The following is a 26,552-nucleotide window of genomic DNA, read 5'->3' on the forward strand; positions in this document are numbered from 1 at the left end:
GCCTCTTACACCTACCCTACAATGTCATTCTAAAGCTAAGCAAACACACCATCGAAATCTCAAAGCTACAACATAATGCATGGTTAATTCAAAACAATATGAATAAATAAACATTGCATTTGACAGAGTAATCTGAATGCTAAAGGGTTAAGGCATGTGGAAGGGCTAAACGAAATTTGACTGCTCTTTCTAGCAGCTTCAGCTACCAATTCCCACCCTTTTTTTTTTGTTTACAAAGGAATTTTCCTGATGATGACGTGTCCTATTTAAGACTTTAGCCTGTGTGTATGTGTATTATCATCACCATTTAAGATCCACTTTTTCATGCTTGCTTGAGTTGGATGGACTTAATTGAGATATTTTCTATGGCTGGATGCTCTTCCTGTCTCTAATCCTTACCTGTTTCCAAAAACGGTAATATTTCCCCCATGGCCAGATGTTTTTTTACAGAAGTTTGGAAATGAACAACCTCTCTTGTATGACAGTGACACTCATTTGAAATGAGCACACACATGCATATATGCAAAACAGGCTTCTTTCAGTTTCCCTCTACCATACACAAGGTTTTAGTTGACACTCGCTCAAGTTGCCTTGAGTGGGACTGAACCCAGGACCATGTGGTTGGGAAGCAAACTTTTTATCCCACAGCCATGCCTATGCCTACACACACACCTCTCACTGCCTTGTGAATGCCTTGGGAAAAGAAAAGGCTAGGGGTGTCTATCTGTTTTATGGCCAGATCCAGCCTCTCACACCTACGCCATGAGGTCATTCTCAAAATATAGTCACATCACTGAAATCAAGCTGTATTTTTTGTCTGTCCCTTTTCGAGCCATGCCTGGCTCATAAGGGCCGTTTTCCTGGTTTCCTTGGCGCATAGGTTCCCCACCTGGATGGGACGCCTGTCCGTCGCAGGTGAGCTGCAAGGTGCTGGGGGAAAGAGTGAGAGAAAGTTGTGGCGAAAGAGTCAGCAGAAGTTTCGCCATTACCTTCTGCCGGAGCCACGGGGAGCTTAGGTGTTTCGCTCATAAACACACACATCACCCGGTCTGAGATTCGAACCCGCGATCCCTTGACCACGAGTCCGCTGCTCTAACCACTAGGCCATGTGCCTCCACAAAAATCAAGCTATATAATAATGCATGATTAATTAAAAGCAACATAAATAAAGAAAAGCCTTCCATTCGACAGAGTGGTCCGAATGCTACCAGGTTAAGCATTTATAAAGATAAAATATCATAGTTTAAAAGGCATTCCTGGTTTTTTCTCTCTCTAAATCCTTGATCTTTAATTGTTCAGCAAAATGAAAAAAGAGAGGAGAAAGGATTTCTTCCAAATAGGTTAAACATCTCCAAGACAAGTCTGCCTTTGTAAAAAGATACGTTCATCATCATCTGCTCACAATTGAGGTTTCATCATTTGTCTTGTAGCATGCCGAAGTAAGCAAACAGTTGAAAGATGAAAAGAAGTTAACAGAAGAAAAAGACATGTTATTAAAGGTACGACCCAAATCATCATCATCATCATCATCATTATTATTATTGTCGTTGTTATTATTGTTGTTATTTCAAGTCCAAATCCTTCCAGCATATAATCTGCTTTCCACTATCCCCTGCCCCCTCTGTCAATAACAAAACCCTTTCTCAGTCTGTAAATAGTTGGGGGTCTACCTAATGTACTGTTCTCTGTGAGGAGCGGAATAATATGTAGCCTTGTGTCTCTGTTACAATTTTTTATTATTATTATTATTATTATTATTATTATTATTATTATTATTATTATTATTATATTATCGTCATTATTATTATTATTATTATTATTATTATCATCATTATTATTATTATCATTATTATTATTATCATTATTATTATTATTATCATTATTATTATTATTATCATTTATTATTATTATTATTATTATTATTATTATCATCATCATCATCACCATTATTATTATTATTATTATTATTATTATTATTATGGAAATTGCAGCTGTGATACCAGTGCCGGTGGTACGTAAGAGAACCATCCGAACGTGGCCGTTGCCAGCGCCGCCCCGGCTGGCCTCATACCGGTGGCACATAAAAAGCACCATCCAATCATGGCCGTTTGCCAGCCCCGTCTGGCATGTAAAAAGCACCCACTACACTCAGAGTGGTTGGCATTAGGAAGGGCATCCAATTGTAGAAACACTGCCAGATCAGACTGGAGCCTGGTGCAGCCCTCTGGCTTCCCAGACCCCAGTTGAACCGTCCAACCCATGCTAGCATGGAAAGCGGACGCTAAACGAAGATGATGATGAAGAAGATTATTATTATTATTATTTAAGGTGGCAAACTGACAGAGCCATTCGCACGCCAGGCAAAATGCTTCGCTGCGTTTTGTCCGTCTTTATGTTCTGTCTTCAGATTCTGCCAAAGTTGACTTTACCTTTCATACTTTTGGGGGTTGATTAAATAAGTACCAGTGAAACAAGGGTCGATGTAATCGAATTGACCCCCTCCCCCAAAATTTCAGGTTTTGTGCCTTTTGTAGGAAGGATTATTCTTATGAAGGCAGTGAGCAGCCAGAACTGTTAGCGTGCCGGACAGAATGCTTAGCGGCATTTGTTCTGCGAGATGGCAGAATCAGTAGCACGCCGGGCGAAATGCTTAGCTGTATTTCGTCTGCTGTTACGTTCTGGGTTCAAATTCCGCCGAGGTCGACTTTGTCTTTCATCCTTTCGGGGTCGATAACTTAAGTACCAGTTACGCACTGGGGTCGATGTAATCGACTTAATACCTTTGTCTGTCCTTGTTTGTCCCCTCTCTGTGTAGCCCCTTGTGGGTAGTAAAGAAATAGGCATTTCTTCTGCTTTTATGTTCTGAGTTCATGTGCCACCCAGATCAACTTTGCTTTCATCCGTCTGGGTTTCATCATGGAATCGACAAGCCCCTTTCCCCTAAATTTCAAGCCTTGTACCTATAGTAGAAAGGATTCTTCTTCTTATCAACAGTAGTGGTAAGATGGTGTGAGCTGGCAGAATCCAAAATGCTAACAGAATTTCACCCGTCGCTAAGTTCTGAGTTCAAATTCCCTCCAGGTTGACTTTGCTCTTGCATCTTTTCAGGGTCGATAAAATAAGTGCCAGTTAAACACTGGGGTTGATGTAACTGACTCATTCCTTCTCCCCCAAAATTATGGCCCTTGTGGCAAAATTTGAAACCTTTATTATTATTATTATTATTATTGTTTTTAATATTGTTAGCACTCTGGATAAAATGCTTAGCAGCATTCCATCCATCTTGACATTCTGAGTTCAAATTCTGCCAAGATCAACTTTGCCTTTCATCCTTTCAGGGTCAATAAAATAGGTACTAGTCAAGCACTGGGGTCGACTTAGCCTCCTCTCCAAAAATTACTGGCCTTGTGCTAAAATTTAAATCATTATTATTATTATTATGGAGATGTACTTGCATAGCGAGTGACCTGATCTGAGATTGTGTGCTGGAACGAAAACAGTTGCAGTGTGGAAGGTGTTTATAAGCCATTTAAGAAACACACAAAAACCGTGAGATTCACTTCAACATTTAAATTTAATTTGTCAAAATATTTTCGTCGCTTTGAGACCGTGACGAAAATATTTTGACAAATTAAATTTAAATGTTGAAGTGAATTTAACGGCTTTGTGTGTTTCTTAAATGTCTTATAAACACCTTCCACGCTGCAATTATTATTATTGTTATTATTAAAAAGGTAAGTGTGAGAGGTCCCACCTTCTGTATAAATCATAATATTTCTGTTATAATTTACAATGGGGTTATAAGAGAACTACAAAACCAGAGCCTTTAACCCTAATGAAATCATAGGATATTCTAAATACTGAACCCCTTTTTCATTGTGCCACCAGGTGAGATCCATCACAAACTAGGATTCATACAGAAGGTGGGATCTGTAGCACTTTCCTTTTTCTCTCCTTTTTTTTTGTTTTGTTTTCTATGTTGTTTCTTACCCACATGGCTCCCTTTTACACAGCTGTTATATTTGAGTTAAATTTCTAAATTAGTTTGTCTGCATATATGTATATAAATATGTATGTATATATATAAATTTAAGCCACAATATATGAATTCATTTAATCTGGTGAAACTCATTAAAAAAAATGCTCCTGAATGTATCTTTCAACAAAACACATACAAAAGAAAAACATGAGAAATGTATAAAATTGTAAATAACGAGAGAAATATACCTATATAAAAGAGGAAAAAACTTGCATGCTTTGGCTTTGGTAAGGATTCAATGGCACTAGACATGCTAGGATCAAGCTGAAAATTTACACACCTATAGAAGGTGTGGTGTAGTTGCGGCCAGAGTAGGTTTCAAGTCTCTATCTCGATAACAAAGGCCCGAAACAAGGCATTTTCTGTGAGTGAGTGGATGTCATACACTATTGCCTTGAGTTGTGTTCACGCAACATGTTGGATTCTACATGTGACTGTGTTTACGCGAATGGGGCGGAAACATTCAATTTTTGAGTTTTTTGAAAAACAAAATATGAGCATATACGTAGAAAAATTTCCTGAATCGATTGGAGCAAGTTTGAATTCTCTAGCTTGAAAAATGCAAATTCTAGCAGTTTTGAGTGTGCCTTTTTAAGGAGTTCTCAGTTGAAAATGGTGTCAAAAAATAGCTCAAAATGAGAGAATTATTTTGCAGATCGAATCGCCTCAAAAATCGAACGGGAAGTGCTCTTAACCTATATATATAAAGCTGAAGTTGTCTGTGTGTGAGGGGCGAAACAACCCCGAGCAACGCCAGGTGATACTGCTAGTATACTACTATAAAAGAAATAAATTTTATAAAAGTATATTTCATTATAATTTCATATACATGTATATCTATATACTCACATACACACACATATATATACATGCAGTATAAAAAGGAAGAACGAAAGGCAAACAATTGGTATTAATTTAGAGTCTGGAATTTATCTTCCTCATTTAACGTCCATTGTCCATTCTAGCATGGGTTGGATGGTGTGACCAGAGCTAGCAAGCTGGAGAGCTGCACCAAACTCCAGTCTGTTTTGGCATGGCTTTTATGGCTGGGTGCCCTTCCTAACATGCCAACCACTTCACAATGTGTGTCGGGTGCTCTTTTAGATGGCCCTGCATGGACACTTTTATGTGGCACTGGCTCAGGACTTGCAGGGCAATCCTGTCCAGCAGGGGGACTGGTTTTAATACTTCTGCATGGGTCTTCTCAAGTACCACAAGGAGCCGGGCATCTTGGCCCTTTGTATCTCACCCAAAAGATTCAGCCTTCTGAGGTCATTCTTCAGTACTTTCTTCCACATCTTCCTGGGTCTCCTACTTTCACGTGTCCCATCCACTTTCAGAGATTGGCGCTTCTTTAAGGAGCTGTTGACATCCATCCACATCACATGACCAAACCAGCACAACCTTCACTCTTGCACACAGCATATATTTAATAATTGCAGGGTTGTTAGAATAGTGTATCATAGAAATAAGGGTATAAGATGTGCAGACAGTCTTTTACAGCTGTTTCCTGAACAGACGTACATATGGTGCATTTCTCTGTGGATGAAGATCAGCATTCCATATAATAGCAAAAGGAAAAAAGAAGTGGATCCCTAGTTGAGGATTTTAGTAGTTAGTAGTTTCCTTGTTGAAGGGAGAGTGGTGTAGGTCATTAGTGGAATGGCCTGTGTTTTTTTTGTTTTTTTTGCAGTTCAAGTTGGAGTTTTAGGTGGTAAATCAACGGGAAAACTTATTGTGTATATTTATTTGATTATGTCATTAGCCACAATTTCACCTGAACACTATATTGCCACCACCATCATCATCATCATCATCATCATCAGTCTGTTTTCCATGCTGGCATGGGTTGGATGGTTTGACAGGAACTGGTAAATCGGGGGACTTCACCAAACTCTACTGTCTGCTTTGACCTGATTTCTACAGCTGGATGCCCTTCCTAACGCCCCCGCTTCACCCCCGGAAATCTCTTGCATTATGGATGCTTCACATTCCAGAAAGTTCTTCAGCATAATGTAGGATTCTACAACACAAAAACCTGTTTTCCCTTTGAGTTCTGTCGAAAATGAAAGTTGCAGACAAAACTAGGTTTTTCTTGCGGATCTTTCCAGAATTTTCAGGACATAACAGTGGACATATGTATGTATGTGCCATCACCACCATCATCATCATCATCCTCATATTAACCATTTAATGTCCGTTTGGCTTATGATTTTTAGATCATGACTACAATATCCGACAGCACATTGAACTGGCAAAAGTGAGGTGTACCAGTAATTTCAAAGGGCTCAGCCTTGTTACATTCTGTTTCAAGCTGAATCTCCCTGAGAACTACATTAGGGGTCCACCTATATCTGTCCAGTGCTCAGCTCCTTGTACATTAATTTGGTCTCAAGCATTTGTCTTATGAAGAAAGGCTGAAGACGCTCGCCCTTTATTCTTTAGAAAAACTACGACACCGTGGTGATCTCATTCCTGCTCACAACATCATAAGCAGAAAGTGTAACCTCTCGAAAGAGCTGTTCTTCACTCCTTCTCCAGAGCGTAGGCTGCGGGGTCACTCCGAAAAGCTCTATCTGCAACGATTTCATCTCAATCGAAGGAGTGGGGCTTTCTCCGTCCGGGTTGCGGATCCGTGGAATAAGCTGCCGGACAAAATAGTGAAGATGCCGACGACTGCTCGGTTCAAAGTCTCTCTTGACCAGTAATGGCCTGAACTCTTTGCATGAACACCCTCCCTGTACATAACTCCCTGTCCCCCTACATGGCCTTGCTTTTTGCTTTTTGAGCCAAAAAATTAACTTAACTAATTTCACAACCAAGCAATTCCATTGATTGGAACCCTTGTTATCATAACTGACTGAGTATCTGTGCATTACACTTGTATATAAATGACATCCTTAATTTAGTATTAAATATTTGTACAAAATTATTTTTTGCCTCCATGGTTATTTTCGCCTTGCCCCATGGCGGATAAGTTGTAGCATCCCAGTTTTTCTTTCACTTAAAATCATGTGAAAAATAATCTGACTTATACACAATAGTGTATCCTCATCATTTAATGTCCGCACAAGTGGGCTGGTTACACCCCTAGCATAGGCCACGGGTTATGGTCTCACTTGGCTTGCCGGGTCTTCTCACGCACTGCATATTTCCAAAGGTCTCAGTCACTAGTCATTACCTCAGTGAAGCCTCATGTTCGGAGGTCGTGCTTCACCACCTAATCCCAGGTCTTCCTGGGTCTACCTCTTCCACAGGTTCCCTCAACTGCTAGGGTGTGGCACTTTTTCACACAGCTATCCTCATCTATTCTCGCCACATGACCATACAAACACAGTCGTCTCTCTTGCACACTGCAACTGATGTTTCTTAGGTCCAACTTTCCTCTCAAGGTACTTACACTCTGTCAAGTATGCACACTGACATTACACATCCATCGGAGCATACTGGCTTCATTCCTTGTGAGCTTACGTATGTCCTCAGCAGTCAAAGCCCATGTTTCACTGCCATGTAGTATGGCTGTTCGTACACATACGTCATACAGTCTACCTTTTACTCTGAGTGAGAGGCCCTTTGTCACCAGCAGAGGTAAGAGCTCTCTGAACTTTACACAGGTTATTCTTATTTTAGCAGCTACACTTTCAGCGCACCCTCCTTATCTACTGACTTGGTCACCTAGGTAACGGAAGCTATCAACTACTTCTAGTTTTCCTCCCTGGAATGTGGCGGAAGTTGTTCTCTGTGCATTTTCAGTGTTTATTGCTCCTGAGCATCTGCCACATACAAAAACCATCTTCCTAGTTAGCCTTCCTTTGATATTGCTGCACCTCTTATGTGTCCATAGCTTACACTGGGTACGTCTTATAGAGTTTCTACCTACACCTTTTCTACAGATTGAGCAGGGCCATCTACCTGAAGGGATTTGTGGTTTGCCTGCCTTCCTACTTCTTAGGACTTTGGTTTTAGGTAGGTTGACTCTAAGGCCCTTCGATTACAATCCTTGCTTCCACACCTGAAACTTCTCCTTTGGTTCTGATAGTGACTCAGCAATTAGAGCAAGGTCATCAGCATAGAGGAGCTCCCAGGGGCATCCTGTCTTGAATTCCTCTGTTATTGCCTGGAGGACTATGATAAATAGGAGGGGTCTGAGGACTGAGCCTTGGTGGACCCCTACCTCTACCCAGTATTCTTCACTGTACTCGTTGCCAACTCTCACCTTACTGACAGTGTCCCTGTACATGGCTCGCACAGCTTACACTAAACATTCATCTATCCCTAGTTTCGTCATTGACCACCAGATAAGGGATTGGGGGGACCCTGTCAAAGGCTTTCCCCATGTCAACGAAAGCCAGGTACAGAGGTTTATTTTTGGCTAGGTATTTCTCCTGCAGCTGTCTCACCAGAAATATGGCATCAGTGGTGCTTTTCCCTGGCACGAAACCAAACTTTATCTCATCCAAGCTGACTCTCTCCCTAATTAGTTGGGCTATGACCCTCTCCGTGACCTTCATTACCTGATCCAACAACTTGATACCTCTGTAATTATTTGTATCTAATGTGTCACCATTTCTTTTGTAGCAGTTGACTATGGTGCTGCTACACCAGTCATTGGGTATGACTCCTTCGTGTATCACCTGGTTAATGATGCGGGTGACTAGGCTATAGCCAACGCTGCCAGATATTTATATGCATATTGAAATCACAGTGGTTGATACTAGTGTTGCCTGACTAGCACCCATGCTGGTGGCACATAAGTGCCATTCAAGCATGAATCAATGCATGTAAAAAGCGCAATCCGAATATGGTGGATGCCAGTGCCCCCTGACTAGCTCCTGTGCCGGTGGCACGTAAAAAGCACCATTGAAACATGGTCAATTCAAGTGCCCCCCCACCAACTCGCTCCTAGGCTGATGGCACATAAAAAGCGCTCCCCACACACTCGGAGTGGTTGGTGTTAGGAAGGGCATCCAGCAGCAGAAACCCTGACAAATCAGATTGGGGCCTGGTGCAGCCTCCTGGCTTGCCAGTCCCCTGTCAGACTGTCCACCCATGCCAGCATGGAAAGCAGATTTTAAACGATGATGATATGCATATGCTTATATGAATTGGTCTCTTAGATCTCTGAGGAGGTAAGTATTAAGGTGAGCAACTTTTTTCTGTTTTCCATATTTTAACTATTCTTCTTGTTGTTGTAATCAATTACGTATGCTCGTTAGTAAAATCCAATTTAGACTTCTGTTCATTTTCCAATTTCCTTGCATCTTGTTGTTGTTTGATGTTTGTTGTCACAGACTGCACCCTCCCTCCCTACATGACCCCTACACGATGTCTGTACTGTCCTTTGTAATTCCTCCCCCGACCACGTTTTCACACTGGCTTTCTGTTCCGCCATAACCTGGTAGAAATAGCAGCCAAATCTCCCTCACATCACATTCCATGGAATGTTTTTTTTTTTTTAGTGTCATAGGATGGTTCCTTCAGGGTTGACTTGGACCTAAACCAGTGCTTTTCAAACTTTTTTGCTGGAGCGGAACCCCAAGGATACATTCCACTGGCTCGAGGAACCCCTGTGCAATAATTTAATAGTCTTATGCACACATATCTGCACAGGAGAAATAAAAATTACTGCCGATTTTAGCAGTTTTGTAACTTCTTGCGGAACCCCTGCACTGTACTGGCGGAACCCTGGTTGAAAACCACTGACCTAAACACTAGCCAACATTGCTCACCACTGAAGGCAACATAAATAGAACCTGCTAGAAACAACAGTCAAACCTCCTGCAAGTATCACCTTATCTTTTACTTGGTTCAGTCACTTGACTAAGGCACAGCCTTGAAGGCTTTTTAGTTGGACAAACTGACCCCAGGACTTAATGTTCTTAAGCCTAGTACTCATACTATTGGTCGCTTTTGCTGAACCGCTAAGTTACAGGTACCTCAACACACCAATACCAGTTGCCAAGTGGTGATGGAGGACAAACACAGCTCCAAAGACACACACACACACACACACAGATATACATACATATATATTATAATATGACAGGCTTCTTTCAGTTTCTGTCATTGACCAAATCCACTCACAAGGCTTTTGTCAGCCTGAGGCTATAGTAGAAGACACTTGCCCAAGGTGCCACGTAGTGGACTGAACCCAGAACCATGTGGCTGGGAAGCAAACTTCTTACCACACTTGCCATGGTCATCTTTTAAACGGACAGATTTGGGATGAAGAGAAAGCTGGAATGGTCATGGCAGGCTGACCTTTAGCCATAGGTCTCCTCAATCAAGTATCAAATTTTCTACATGCATATTCAGCCTTTTAGAAATAGCAGCTAAAATCTCCTTCAAATTTTAAAAAGGACTCCTTCTTTGAATGATGTGATTCCTTGCACATAACAACAGGGTGGTCATGATTGGTACAGTATTGATCATAGCTCTACTGGATCATGACTAACCTAGGGCTAAACAACCTCCTCCACTTCTCATTCCCTCCTCTTCCGACTTCATTTTTGTTTTTTGTTTGTGATATTTTGTTAAAAAAATTTTTTAATTTGTTGTTTTTATTTTGTTTTTCTTTTTTTCTACCCTTCACCCCCCACCACCACCACTCGCCTCCCGATTTTGCCATTGTGGCCTGAAATTGACCTCTGGGTCCACCTTGCATGCTTTGACCCACTGCGTTCTACCCTGGGTGTGGGTTGGCTGGGCTGTGATTTGAAACCTTGAACCTAGTAGAAGACAACCAGTGAGCTGGACAGTGTCCGTGAAGAGCAGAAACAGCTTGAGGTGGCCACCCAGGCCAAGACTGACCAAGTCTCCCTCCAACTGCAATCCTCCACTCAACAATGTTCACAACTGGAGAAATCTTGTCAGGTTTGTTATTCCTTTTTTTTTTTGGTCCTGTTTCTTCTCCCTCCTCCCTACTGGTCCCCCACTTTGCCCTCCATCCACTCCTTCACCACTCCATCCCCATTTCATTCCTCCCTGTCCTCTATCGCCTCTGACCTCCATCCTCCTGTCATTCATTCGGCCTCCAGTTGTCCATCTACCCCTCCCCTAATCTCCATCTCCCACTCCCTCTTCCATCCACCCCTGCCACCCGGTTAACACCGAAATCCTCCCTGACCACCATCCCTCTGTCATCCATCCATGCCCCTCCCCCAAGCCTCCATCCACCCGACAGCTTAGCCGTGCCTCTGTTTACCAATTATTGAGGGTAGACATCATTTGGGCTTCTTTAGGCCATCATTGATGACGTGGGATCATGTGACTGGGTGGGTGCTGGGAAGTGTTTCTTCAGAATCGCTGCTTTCAGTTTCGGAGACAGAAATATCCTATTCATTCTCGTACACCACGTGCTTTTGTACCTCATTCATTCTTTCTCTCAATATTTCCATATTTTCCATTGAAAGACCTTCAAATTCGGAGTTATTGCTTGATAGCATGAAACTTCTGTCCATTTTCAAAGTTGAAAAAAAAAATTAATGCCGTAAAAATGTGGAAAAAAAATCTCCCAAAATTCACTGAGTTCAGATATTGGGTCAAGCAATGTCAGGTACTATAACTCAACTATTTGCAAAGTGAAATCACGTATTTTCACAAATGTACTAATGAGATTTGTGCTTAAATTCACATTTAAATAACAGTGGGTACTCACGGCCTGGTTGGTCTTAGGAACCAAAAAATTTTTCAGCCAGCTACAGCCGGGTTAGTATCAAAAGTGTTAACAGACAAACGTGGACATCTGGTAGAAAAATATGACAAATGTGGACATCTGGTAGAACAATATGACAAACGTGGACATCTGGTAGAACAATATGACAAATGTGGACATCTGGTAGAACAATATGACAAACGTGGACATCTGGTAGAAAAATATGACAAATGTGGACATCTAACTGGACGGACAGGCATGAGCCTTTGGTTGAACAGAGACACAAAAATATTTGACTGGACACATGGATATCTGATAGAGAGACACAGATGTAGACATCTAACTGGACAGACAGACATGTAGACATGAGGTTGCTTGCCCGATTGTCCAGGACCTCCAACCGGTGATGGTCAATGATAAGTAATCAAAATTAATCCCAGCGCCACCAGAAACCAAAAAAAAAAGTCAAAAAAAGAAATGAAGATATTCTTTTTGAAAACGAAACCCCAAAAAGTCTTTTGTATTTTTCCTTGTTGATGTTATCGTTGTTGTCATTTCCTTTCAGTAGAAAATCTTGGAGTCTTCTGCAATGTCCCGATTTGCATCTTGCATGGGTGTCTTCTCTCCGTTCTCTCTTATTCTTGTTTCTTTGTTGCTCGTCGCATGCCCCAAAACACCGTCTTGTGGAGCATGCATTCTTCATTGTAGTTGATAATGCCATCATCATCATCATCATTATTATTATTATTATTATTATTATTATTATTATGGTTGTTGTTGTTGTTGTTGTTGTCTCCAGGCTAGTTAGTGTCTGTCATAGCAGAGTAACAAAATGCTTAACAACTGATATTATTCTCTCTTTTGGGGGCCATGTGTACTTTAACATACATGTCTGTCCGTATGTCTGTATTTATTGCATTCACTCTTTACCTCCCTCTCCTCCCCTCTATCTATTTATCTCTCTTTCTCTCTCTTTGTGAGTAATGTATGTGTGCGCCCCCCCCCCATTTCTCTCTCTGTATACAGCAGTGCTTTTCAACCTCTTTTTGCTGGAGCGGAACCCCAAAGAAACATTCCACTGGCTCGAGGAACCCCTGTGCAATAATTTAATAGTCTTATGCACACATATCTGCACAGAAGAATTAAAAATTACTGCCGATTTTAGCAGTTTTGTAACTTCTTGCGGAACCCCTGCACTGTACTGGCGGAACCCTGGTTGAAAACCACTGGTATATGTATATATGTGTGTGTGTGTGCGGTGGGGTATGGATTAGCTCACCTTGTCAAAAAATACTAACAGAGGAAAGGGTGTCTGTTTTATCTTATTGACCATTTTAACCAGCACCAGGGTTTAATAGTGTGTGTGTGTGTGTGTGTATACATACATGGTTCTGGAAATGTATAAACCCTCCAATGGATGTAGTAATAAAATACCAGAAAATACTGTAAACACCAAATATATTACAAGGTGGGTGTGCTAAGCAGTGACATGTACAAATGCAATGCTATTCCTGGTTTGACTATACCAGGGGCAAGTTTGAATTTGTAAACCAGCGGTTCTTCACTGTGTTTTGTCATGGAGAAAATTTCTTGCTTTTGACAAATGGTGTAGAAACATACATGCACACACACACATACATTAGTAGTTGTCATTGTTGCATTGATGTGAGGTAAATATTTGGGTTGAAAATCCTGGAAATGTTGTCTGAAAAGTTATATCTTTATATATAAAACTGAAGTTGTGTGTGTGAGAGTCTGTCTCCTCCGATTTAGATTCCTAACTACTCCCACATTTTGCGGTGCAGTTTAACTAAAAGCGGGTATCTTATAGTCATGATTCATATCGAGCCCTTCTGGGTATTAGCACGTATCTACGATGAGTCTACGATTTAAAAAAAAAACTTACCATCATTTTTTCGTTTTTTTAATGCATTTTTTACTCGGTTTTATATAAGGGAAGTAACTCTCTAAAAATGCTTATATAGTTATTTCCCTTACAAACCCAAGCAATGCTGGGGGATACTGCTAGTATAACATAACAGGAATTTGGAGGAAAATTAATTTACCATTACACATTTGCTATTAGGAATTACAAAAATATACATGCCGGATAAACATGGAAGAAATTTTCAGTTAGAAATTCTTTTGACAGAGAATCAAATAATCCAAAATTTATTTTTGGATGAGGCATTTATATGTAGTAATCTGGAGTCATATAAAAAGATGGATGGATAGATAATAGGAAAAAGATAAATGAACACAAGTAGACCAAATGAGTATATTTGCAGAGTTCAAATGAACAGCGAGGATTATATAATGGTCTTATCTTTACAGCTGTTTCAGGTGAAGCAGAGCTTATGCCATAACCATGTCTGTAGCTCAGAATATCCTGATGAGAGTAAGGTGACTTGCCTCACAGATCTATAAATATTTCTTATTCCATACACTTTTTATAATGTAAAAGATATGGTTACAGCATCAACTCTGGCTTTCATGAAAGAGCGAGAATAGCCAAAAGGAACAAGAGCAGAGTTTTGCTCATTGTCGGAATCAACCAGACAGATCACTTCAGCTAGAATAGCTATGCACCACCACCACTCACAGTGGGAGATGCATGGCTTAGTGGTTAGGGTGTTAAGTTCATGATTGTAAGGTTTTGGTTTCGATTCCTGGACTGGATGATGCATTGTGTTCTTGAACAAAATACTTCAGTCCACCCAGCTGACAGAAGTGAGTAACCCTGCTAGGGACTGGCATCCCATCCAGTGGGGGAATATATACACCACATGGAAACTGGGGAACTGGCCCTTTTGAATCAGTATGTCTCTGAGAAGGTAATCTTTACCGTTGCCACCATTCATGGAATCGAGAAAGAGTTACTAATCTGTCAACCCTGCAGTTGTCTTAGGTTGAGTCAAATTTAGCTGCAAATTCCACTCAATTGTGGTCCCCTCCAATTGGTTTCGAGGAGTTTCTGTTTTGCAACCCTAACACCATCTCCTCATTTCAGGGAACTAATGGGTTCCTGTGCAGGTCAGCCACAAACTAGACTTTAGCTGTAATGGCTACACTAATTTGCATAATGTCAGTTGACTGAATAATAAAAATAATAATAATTAATTCATGTATTGGCCACAAGGGCTAACAAAAAACAATTAAAACATAAAGGGACAAAACACAGGACAAAAGTTACAAAGGGTTTTGTCCGTTTGAAAATGTCCGTGTACAAAATCAGGATAACAACGAAATATAAGTAACAATTAAAACTGCCAATAGGGGGAGGCGCTTCGAAAGGGTTACTTGTGGAAAAACCCATAAAAGCCACGGGAGCCTGGTCAAAAGGCGGGGTAGAGAACCCCTTTCTCCTTTTATATTTCCTTTTAATTTTTCACAGGTGTATCCTCAGAATTGGTCCATTCATACTGGCCATTCTTGCGACATTCACCCAGCTTTCAATAAACTTGCTACCAGACATCACTTCCCTCTCTACTCTCACCTTCCTTTGAAAAAGTTGATGAGGCCTTGGCCAAAGAGGAAAGTGTCTGACCATAGCCCTTTCAAACGGGTCCACCATATCACCTCTGTCGCTACAGCCACTAGACAAAGGAAAACTGCCTTGCCCTCCCAGTTAAAGGAGGTTGGCGGGGAAATCCTCACTATGGATTCAGCTGATAGCCAGATCCGTCCTATACACAACAGTAGCTGTTCGACATAAACCCATAGTTCAGCAATACTCGGGCTCTGGACAAGTGCATGCAGAACGGTTTTGTCGTGCTGGGTGCACCTTGGGCAGGCCCGTCGTGTGTGTTATGCCTCTGGCTCCCACTCTCTTCCACTATGCGTGTGTGTGTGTGTGTGCCTCTCTTTTTCTTCTTCACCCTCTCTCCCCCTTATTTTTCTCTCTCTTTCCTTCACTCTATCTCTGTTACCCTCTTCCACTCTCTCTCTATTTCTCTCCTTCACTCTCTCTCTCTCTCTCTCTGTATATATATGTCTATATCTACATATCTATATACCTATATGCATACATGTATCTTTCTCTCTCTCTCTCTCTCCTTTGTCATGCACACTCTCGGGGACAGGCTGCTACTGCCGCTGCTGCTGCTGCTGCTTCCCAACGCAACCACCCATCCTCCACGACAGCAGCAGCCTCATCACCACCGCTTCCGCCATTACCATCACCACCACCGCCACCACCAGCCCAACACACCAACGATGATTATGAGGTAAAGCAGTGTAGCAGGGGGCAGGCAGTGGGGGGCAAAGGACAGGGAGGAGGGATTTTTTTTTACCCTTACCCCCACCCCCACCCTTCCACTCATTCAGTGCACTCGAGCACCCTTCACTTTTACATTCCATTTCTGACCCCTTGGGCTGTTTATTAAGATGCTAACCACCACCACCACCACCACTCCTCCCAAGCTAAACCCATTAAACTCATTTAGGCTTCATTAAAGGTTTTTCCATCTTTGTGACCCTTGATACAGTCTGTCCTTAGCCTTAGTTCCTCTCCTGTACAGTTGGCCCCTACATCAAGCAGTGAGACCTCTTCAATCTCTGGTTTTCAGTATAGCTGCCAGTATCTTCCCAACTGATACAATTTGGTGCTACAGCTCTTTTTAGGGGGGGTTTTTTCATACCCGTCTTGGGTCTTCATTTTTCTCACAACCTCCTGCATCTTCCCAAGTGCTTCTAAGTTGCTTCTGATCTTCGTAGGTGGTGTACCCTGTCTCTTTGGGGTTTCCCTTTCTTTCTTTTTAGCCCTCTACCCATTCCTACTGTAAAGCTATCTTCGGTCTTCATTCTTCTCTTAGTCCCAGCATCTTCCCAAGTGCTGCTACGTTGCTTCAGATTTTCGAAGGTCTTCTTGAGTTTCCCTCTTTTCCTTTGTCCCTCTAGTGGTACCCATGTTTCACTCTTCTTTCCCTCACACCCTCCCCCTCGACCTGCTCAGTCTGGCCCTCCCAGCTCTTCACAGTTTCTGGTTCTGTCCTTGTCGGTGATTTTCAGTATTTTGTGTATTTTCACTATTGGTGGAACACATTTGACCCCTGATGAATTATTTTCAAATCTTTGTCTTCATTAAATGCTTATTTTTGTGATCCTTAGATAATCGAACCATTAAGGCTTAATTGAAGGGTCTCCCTCTTTGTGATCTGCATCCTAAATCCTTCAGTGATGATGGCAGTTTCTTCATGTTCAAAGATCCTGTGGAAGAGCAGTGACCTGTCAACCAGCCCCTGATGCCCCTGAGCTTTCTTCCTGCTTATGCTTAAGTTTTAAGTTGAGAGTCACTTTGCTCAATCTGTTCCCATTCTTTAGACTTTGATGTCTGGCTAAAGTGGCTCAGTGATTTCAGATGGCTGCAGTGCTCAGCAAGTTGTAGGTTTTACATTAGAGTGGCCTTCTGTTAGGTGGACTGTGTTACGGGGCTGGAGTTACTGGAAGGGTGTCAAAAATGGCAACCAGACCCCTTGAGGAACTTCACTCCTTGATTCGCTGTCCAGGTTGATTCCTCAACTCATTTCCTTTCCCAAGGCACTCACAAAGCAGTGAGAGTTTGTGCCCAGAGTTTCTTCCATAACCTGCTAATCAGCCCCTAGCTGGGGCCCTGACAGTTGCTACTACTAAGAGTCAGAGAAGAGCTGGGTTCCAAATGAGTTAAAGCATGGTACCACACTCCTTAAAACCCTGGAACTCCCAAATCAGGGTTCTGCTACCAGAAGAAGTTTAAAATCATACCGTGGATTAAACCCTTCAATAATAATTCATTAAAAGATTAGGGATGTTGGGTGTGTTGTGGGGAGGTTTGCTTCTCTCAACAAAGGGTTTATTTGGGGTCGGGGTGCAGAGGGTAAGGCATTAGTCTTTATGATCTTTGACCACTTTGGACCTTGGGTCACCACTGAAGCTTTTATCTGCTCTCCTCCTATAACCCCATCTCCACAATGTCCACCACAGCCTTCACTTCACCATCAACTGATGATGAGGAGGAGGATTCATTCATGTGAGGAAGGATGTGCACAGGTATCAGAAAGGCATGAATGTCACAACGCAGCACCCGATTTCCTTACCTCCCTTTCCCTCTTCACTTTGAAAACCTTTGTCCTTTAATACTAGACTAACAGACCATGTCATCATCATCATCATTCTCATTGTCGTCATCATCAACATCATATTTGTTATCAGCGTTGCCATCATCACCACCATCATCATCATTGTTGCTGTCATGGCTATATATGAAAGGGTTTGAAAAAAAATGGTTTAAAGCCTTCATTGTCACCATCATAATCACCACCACCTTCGCAATCATCATCATTATTTGCAATTAAAAAAAGAGAAAAAAAGGCACTAATTATAAGAGTCGGACAAAATGCCTTGCAGCAGTCGAGTTTAGGTTTGTCATGTTCTGGGATCAAATCCTGCCATGGTCATGCTTTTCTGTTCATGCTGTCATACAAAGCACCTGTAAAATACTGGACTTGATCTAATCAACAACCCCCCCCCCCGGTGCCATGGTGGAATTAACAGTCACGTCATTGAAATATCTCAAAGCTATAAGATAATGCATAATTAAGAACAAAGTGAATGAAGAAGCATCATATTTAAGAGAGAGAAAGCTGAATGTTACAGGGTTAAGCATCAACCATTTGCAATTTGTGAATTTTCAATAGAATCAGGAATATGCGTTGGTGTTGTTTGACCATATTGTTGTAATATTGTGAATGGCATTGCGAGGATCTTCATGGGATCTTTTCGGTTTGACCGGCAGGTTTTTAAAATAATTTCCACGTAACTAAACACTTTTAAACTTCGTATACTGGTAGAATGTATTTATAAAACATCTTTTTCTCTTGGCTTTATTGGGAAAATTCTATAGTTTCTAAGATATTTGTTGTTTTTTTTTCTTCAATTTCTGCAATTTCAAACAATCAATGACGTCTATTGAGGTAAAAAAACATTCTGTGCCGTTTGAATATGTCCCTCGTTTAAGAAACAGATTGGGTTTGTTTACATTTGTGAAGAAAAAAAGATACCATTCCCCCACCCCTAACTAACCCTAACCCTAAAAGAGATTGAAATGCAATAGATCGATACTAGGGTCATAATTATGGGTGACAATTTCATATGACACTGCTAGAAAAAACTGCCGTTCAAACCGAAAAGATCCTCTTCATGTACTTTGGCTCTTAAAATATTCTTTCTTGTTGGGCAAAAATTCATTATCAATGGGAAATACCTAAGAACGGTGATATTTCAATAGATTCCATGACTGGCAGTCCACTGGCACAAATCAGTCAATGTTGTATTTTAGGTAAACCTTTATAAGATCTGTTTAAAGTTGTCTCCCGTAGGTATTTCTCACTGACAAAAGCTAAGGAGCTACAAACATCGATGTTGGGAATCCTGATAGAGGGCGACACTGAACAGATATGGTTGTTTCTTAACACCTTTTTGCTTTAAGAGAAAAGTTTCACCACAGTAAAAGCAGTGAATTTATTTTTTAGTAGTTGAAATATGTCACAAACAGACTTTAACTAACCTAAACTTTGCCTAAACACTGCTTGGAGATAATATTTCAGTTACATATATATATATTATATATATATATATATAGATAGATAGATATATATATATATACACACTCAAAATAAGCAACAAGAATAACTTTGGTAATTTGGTACGATTGTTTCACGCTACATCATTTTATTAAATGTTGTAAGTATTACAACAGTTTTAAAATGTTGAGCAATCATCAGCCTTTAAAAGAGGTTTTCCATTAATACATAATTTTCATATCTTGTTGCTTATTTTGATTATAATCAACCCATGGATTTATATGGATAACACCATACAAAATTCTGGTGCATCTAACTTAAGTACCATATTCATTTGAATCTAAATTTTGCTGAACATATATATATATATATATATTTTCTGTTGTGTCTGGGGAGAGTCTTTCTCTTTTGGTGCCTTATAATTTAACACACTCAGCAGTAAAATTTCCACTTATTTCTTTTTTTATTTTTCTATATAGATATAGATATATATATAGATATATATATATCTATATATAGATAGATATATATATAGATAGATATATATATATATATATAGATAGATATATATATATATCTATATATATAGATAGATATATATATATATCTATATATATAGATAGATAGATATATATCTATATATATAGATAGATAGATGTATTTTTATATATATATTTCATTTTCAAAGACTACTGAAGAAGTTGCAAGAAGCAACGAAAATTTTAGAAAAATAAAAAAAGAAATAAGTGGAAATTTTACTGCTGAGTGTTAAATTATAAGGCATCAAAAGAGAAAGACTCTCCCCAGACACAACAGAATATGCTTCAAGACATATATATATATATGTTCAGCAAAATTTAGATTCAAATGAATATGGTACTTAAGTTAGATGGACCAGAATTTTGTATGGTGTTATCCATATAAATCCATGGGTTGATTATAATCAAAATAAGCAACAAGATATGAAAATTATGTATTAATGGAAAACCTCTATTAAAGGCTGATGATTGCTCAACATTTTAAAACTGTTATAATACTTACAACATTTAATAAAATGATATAGCGTGAAACAATCGTACCAAATTACCAAAGTTATTCTTGTTGCTTATTTTGAGTGTGTGTATATATATATATAAGCACCATTTGAGCATGATCATTGCCAGTACCGGTTGGCTGGTCCCATACCAGTAGCACAGGTGCTATGCCAATGACTTCACTTGCCACTCAATAGGTTTTATATATATATATATATATATATATATATATGCCAGTGCAGCATAACCAACCCGTTTAAGAGCAGCCTTCAATCATTGGACAATAAACTGCGCTTGCAAAGACCTGTTGAGGCAAGTGAAGTCCTTGTCTTGGCACCTGTGCTACTGGCATGGGACCAGTGAACCGAATCTGGCAATGATCATGCTCAAATGGTGCTTATTACATTCCACTGGCACGGGTGCCAATCAGGCGGTACTGTCATTGGCCACGACAACGACTTCACTTGACTCAACAGGTCTTTGTAAGTGCAGTTTATTGCCCAGTGATTGAAAGGTTTTGCTGCACTGGCACCATGGTTATGGGCCCACTTGGCTTGCTGAGTCTTCTCAAGCACAGCTTATCTCCAAAAGTCTCGGTCACTTGTCATCGCCTCAGTGAGGCCCAACGTTCAAAGGTCGTGCTTCACCACCTCATCCCAGGTCTTCCTGGGTCTACCTCTTCCACAAGTTCCCTTCACTGTTAGGGTGTGACACTTTAGCACACGGCTGTCCTCATCCATACGCAGCACATGACCATACCCGCACAGTCATCTCTCTTGCACACTGCATCTAAAGCTTCTTATGTCCAACTTTTCTCTCAGGGTGCTTACACTCTGTTGAGCATGCACACTGACATTACACATCCAGTGGAACATACTAGCTTCATTCTTTGCAAGCTTACACATGTCCTCAGCAGTCATGACCCATGTTTCACTGCCATGTTGCTTTTGATGAACTACTAAGTTATGGGGACATAAGCCAGTGCCAGTTTGTGTTGGGGTGGGTGGTGGGGCAAAAATAAAGACACACACATATATTATGATATATATGTGTGTGTGTGTGTGTGCATATATATGTATATATATGTGTGTGTGTGTGTATATGATGAGCTTCCACACAGTTTCTGCCTTCCAAATCCATTCACAAGTCATTGATCAGCCTGGGACTATCGTAGAAGACCCATGGCCAAGATGCTGTTCTGAGGGGCTGAACCTGAAAGCACATGGTTGCAGAATGAGCCTCCTAACCACACTGCCACACCTGCACCTCTGTAAGTATTCCACCAACACTGTGGGCCCTAAATATAATTCCCAGGGAAGCTCAACATGGCACAGCCTCTAAAACCGTTCCTCAATGTATTTCAAAGACATGGCACAGTCACACATTGAAGAATACTTGAGTGTTGAGGGATCAAGATCTTTACTCAGGCCTTCTTTTGATGTAATTAGTTAGAACTGCTTGAGATATACGAGGTGAAGGCATTGTGGCCTTGTGGTTAAGGCATTGCACTCACAATTTCAGCGTCTTGATTTCAATTCCTGGACTGGGTTGTGCATTGTGTTCTTGAGCAAGACACTTCATTTCACATTGCTCTGCAATCAATCACTTTGATACCTGATGTATGGCACAGTGTGCCTGTTCAGGCAATGTCAATTTGATGGAGAAAATGAGCTAATGGTCGGCACAAGTGTTTAATCACTACGAAACCGATCATTTGTGCTGGAGGAGGTTGTTCAGCAAGAACTAGCAGGACCTTCTTCTGTCCCCTATGACAGGAGAGTCGATCAGGTTTGTGATGGAATCCATAGCAGGAATCATCAAGTAATGACAAATGAACACTGCTTTGTTGGGAGCTTTTCCGTTTGACCGGCAGTTTTTAAAAATAATTTCCACGTAACTAAACACGTTTAAACTTCGTATACTGGTAGAATGTGTTTATAAAACATCTTTTTCTCTTGGCTTTATTGAGAAAATTCTATAGTTTGTAAGGTATTTTCTTCAATTTTGGCAATTTCAACCAGTCAATGACGTCTATTGAGGTGAAAACATTATCTACCGTAAAATTTTCTGGCGGTGAAATATGAAAATGTCCATCATTTAAGAAACAGATTGGGTTTATTTACATTTCTGAAGGAAAAAAGATACCCTTCCCCCTAACCCTAACCCTAACAGATTGAAATGCAATAGATCGATACTAGGATCGATACTGGACACATAAAGAGGGAACGATTTTGTTATCCAGCTCTGTTTACGTGTGATCCCTCAGTTTATGGCCACAGGGTATCTTTTTTCTCATAAAAAACAGACGTTTTCATATGACGCCACCAGAAAATGTTACAGCAGAAATCGTTTTCACCTCAATAGACGTCATTGATTGGTTGAAATTGCCGAAATGCAAGAAATATAGAATTTTCTCAAGAAAGCCAAGAGAAGATGCTGCTTTATAAACACATTCTACCATTATACGAAGTTTAAAAGTGTTTAGTTACGTGAAAATTATTTTTAAAAACTGCCGTTCAAACGGAAAAGATCCCTTTGTTGCATTGAGTGCTCTTTCTGTTTATGCTCTTCACTGTCAAAACAAAAATCTCTGTTTCTGTATCTCTCTCTCTCTCTCTCTCTGCACTCTGACCGACAGGAATTGACCAAGGAAATCGAATTAATCAAAGCCCAGAAGCTCCAGCTGGAGACGGATCTGAATGACGTCCGTTCCAGCAGCCTTGCATTGGAGGAAAGCCTTCAGGTGACGAAGACGGAGAAGGAGGAAACGGCGGAGAAACTGCAGAAGCAAGTGAACTGTTTACAGAATGAACTGGAAGAGAAGACCAAGGAGATGGTGGTTGCTAAGGAGACGCTGCAGAAGGAGATGGAAGGGGTTCAAAGCCAACTGAAGAGCAGCCAAAGTACACAGCAGACAGCAGAGGAGAATTATACCAAAAATAAAGAGGAGATGGAGAGGAAATACGAAGATTTATTGACGGAAAAGAAAACCAGCGACAATGAACGTGAAGAGGCCCTCAAGAAACTCTACCAATTACTTATCGGTAAGATGGAATTATTGGTTTGTTTTAATGTTTGCTCTCTCTCTCTTGCCCAACTTCTCTTTCTCCCTCCCTCCTCTCTCTCTCTCCCCCTCCCCCTCTCTCCCTCCATCGCTCTCTCCATCTCCCTCCCTCCCTCTCTCTCTCTCTCCCCTTCTCTTCCTCCCTCTCTCTCCCCTTCTCTTCCTATCTCTCTCTCCATCTCTCTCTCCCCTTCTCTTCCTCCCTCTCTCTCCCCTTCTCTTCCTATCTCTCTCTCCATCTCTCTCTCCCCTTCTCTCTCTCCCCCTCCCCCTCTCTCCCTCCATCGCTCTCTCCATCTCCCTCCCTCCCTCTCTCTCTCTCTCTCCATTCTCTTTTTTCTCCCTCTTCTCCCATTGTTCTCTCTTTCATCTTCTCACTTTATTTTTCAGATCCCTGACTCTCTTTATTGTAACAAAACCTGGCTTAGTGACCAGGATATTGAACTCCTGATCATAAAGCCTTTGGTGGTTCTATTCTCAGGCCCAGCAACACATTTTGCTCCTTGAGCAGAACACTTCATTTCATGTTGGTCCAGTCTATTGAGTAGTAAAAGGAGATATCATTGCAGAGGACTAGCAACCTATCCTGGGAGAAATCTTGTATTTCTACCCAATCACGCATAAAAATATTTTAAAAACTGGGATAAGTTTGTGTTGGATGAGCATGTGTGGCTGTCTGGTAAGAAGTTTTCTCTCCAACCACAAGGTTCTGGGATCATTCCTACTGTGTGGTACTTTGAGCAAGTCTCATGTGCTACAGCTCTGGGTCAACCAAAGATTTGTGAGTGGATCTGGTAGATGGAAACTGTGGAAGCCTGTAATGTGTGTGTGTGAGTATGCATGTCTGTGTGTATATGTTTCTATGTGTCTGTGTTACCATCTCCTTGCCTTGACATTGTGTAATAGTCGTAAACGAGTGTCCCTGTCATACAGGCAGTGTCCTTTGTTTCCTATCTTCCATGAAGAACGTGTCTGGTCATGAGGAAAGCTTACCTTCGTTGGAAACAGGTTGACAGGAAGAGCCATCTGACTGTAGAAAATCTGTCTCAAGGAATTCCTTCCGACCCATGCAAGCATGATTATAGCATAGTGGGGGTCGGGGGATAGGGTAAATATCTGGATTAACTAAAACTAATTGCAGTGGTTGGACAAAATAATGGAAACACCTTAAAATTTATTTTAATATGGGGTAGGACTGCCTTTGCCAGTAATTACACCTTGAATTCTACAAGGTGTGAACTTGTACAAAGTTTGAATTGTTTCCAAAGGAATTTTAGTCCATTCTTCAGCTAAAACAGTCTCCAGTTTTTGTAGTGATGATGGTGGAGGATATCGACTCCTTACTTGTTTTTCTAAAATGTGTCATTAATGTTCAATAATATTGACATCTGGGGACTGTGGTGGCCAGATAAGACGTTCAGCTTCACTAGAATGTTCCTCGTGCCATTCAGTAACAACTTTAGCTGTGTGAATTGGTGCATTATCATCCTGAAAGATTGCATTTCACTCTGGAAACAGTTCCGCAACCATAGGATGAATTTGATCAGATAAAATGCTTAAATAGTCTTGACTATTAATTCTGCCATGAAGGGAAACCATTAGGCCGGTGGATTTCCATGATATAGCCCCTCAGATCATCACAGGTCCTCCTCCGTGTTTAACAGTTGGAAGTAGGCAGTCTGGGTCAAATGCTTCTTTTGGCTGTCTCCACACGTATACTCAACCTGTGATCGGAAATACGGTAAAGGATGACTTGTCTAGAAAATAACATTCTTCCACTATTCTAGGGACCAATTCTGTAGGTTTTTACTCCACTCTAAACGCTTAGTTTATGGAAGTAGTAGTTTTCTGATTGCAGCCCACCCGGTTTTGTGCAGCTCCCAGTGAGCAGTTTTGTGGAAACTGGGTTCTCGATGTGGTCATTAAGCTCTGCCGTAATTTTGGGAGCTGTACTTTTGTGATCGTTTCTAACAATTCAGGTGAGAGTCTGAGGTCCCTATCTGACAGTTTTTGTTTTCTTCCGGAGTTTTGTTTCGACGAGGAGGTTTTTTTCTTCCTTTCTCAAAGGCTGTCATTACTTTCCAGACAGTACTCTTTGATACACCAAACATACGAGCACCAACAATTTGACCTCTTTGAAAGTCCGATAGATTTGTCATTTTAATTACCTTTTTCTGATATCTGCAAAGAAACAGCAATTTTAGCAAAACATTAAGCAACACTAATAATAAATTTTTTTTTTTAAATATAATAAAGAAGCTTTTGACGGTTTTAGAGATATTTCAAAATTATCCTAGGTGTTTCCATTATTTTGTCCAACCCCTGCATATGAAAACTTAACTCAATGGTTCTCAACCTTTTTTTGCATTGGCCCCATTTTAAGTAGTTGCTATGCCTGACTCCCACCAAAGAGGTGAGTGAGGTATCACAACTCAACTAACTTACAATAGATGACAATTTATAAATTTTCCTCTCAGAATGGATTCTCTAAGCTTAACAGTGAAATGATTAAAAAATTCATAAAGACAAAAGTTGTAATTTTTACATAATACATTGCAAGTTGATGACTTCCGTGTGCCTGATGAGATCCCATTTCATTTTAATAACTGTTACTAGTCTTAATCATGTATAATTACTGCTATAGGTAAAATTTAGTATGTTATATTACCTAACTACCTACTAAGACCTAACGTCCTCTTTGACATGCTCGGTTGAGAACCTCTGTCTTATTTTGTCATCTTTATTTTCCAAATGTAAAAAGCACCCAGCAGACACTCCGTGGAGTGGTTGGCATTGGGAAGGGCATCCAGCTGTAGAAACCTGGCCAAAACAGACAATTAGAGCCAACTCCTGTCAAACCATTCAACTGATACCATCAGTGAAAACAGACGTTAAGTGATGATGCTGATGGTAACCATAACCCTTATTCTTCTGCTGTTTTTCATTTTCAGAAAGCTGTGTAAAGCAATGCAACTCAATTCTCTTGGATGCCACAGAACAATCGGACAATCTTCTCCACCTTACTGTAGGTTGCTCAGCAGGTAAGTGACCAATGAGAGAGGACTATGTGGTGGTGGTGAGGGCTTGCAGATCTCCAAAGGAAAGACAGAGGGTGGGACATTTTGAAAGTCTGTTTCACCTTTGCAGAGTCTGAATGGGGCCATTGGAGATTTGCTTGCAGATTTTCTAAAGGACTAAGTGC

At 40.7% G+C, this 26,552-nt stretch overlaps 1 protein-coding gene across 12 annotated transcripts in view; it reads left to right on the plus strand.

Moving 5' to 3' along the window:
* Nucleotides 1–26,552, plus strand: part of LOC115226081 (huntingtin-interacting protein 1) — a 151,992-nt gene that overhangs the window by 71,686 nt on the left and 53,754 nt on the right. For 8 of the 12 annotated variants that reach the window (XR_005004264.1, XR_005004263.1, XR_005004265.1 and 5 more), the window contains 5 exons: nt 1,431–1,499; nt 10,775–10,912; nt 15,776–15,919; nt 22,925–23,330; nt 26,302–26,391. Coding sequence is in view for 2 of the 12 variants with exons in the window: in XM_036514918.1 (XP_036370811.1) it covers nt 1,431–1,499; nt 10,775–10,912; nt 15,776–15,919; nt 22,925–23,330; nt 26,302–26,391 (847 nt within the window). In the remaining 10 variants the exon portion in view is untranslated. The remainder of the gene's footprint in view (nt 1–1,430; nt 1,500–10,774; nt 10,913–15,775; nt 15,920–22,924; nt 23,331–26,301; nt 26,392–26,552) is intronic. The other 4 variants (XR_005004271.1, XR_005004269.1, XR_005004270.1 and 1 more) reach the window with 4 other exon arrangements.

The sequence above is a fragment of the Octopus sinensis genome, linkage group LG29 (genome assembly GCF_006345805.1).
Source record: "Octopus sinensis linkage group LG29, ASM634580v1, whole genome shotgun sequence".
In the NCBI taxonomy this organism is placed as follows: domain Eukaryota; kingdom Metazoa; phylum Mollusca; class Cephalopoda; order Octopoda; family Octopodidae; genus Octopus; species Octopus sinensis.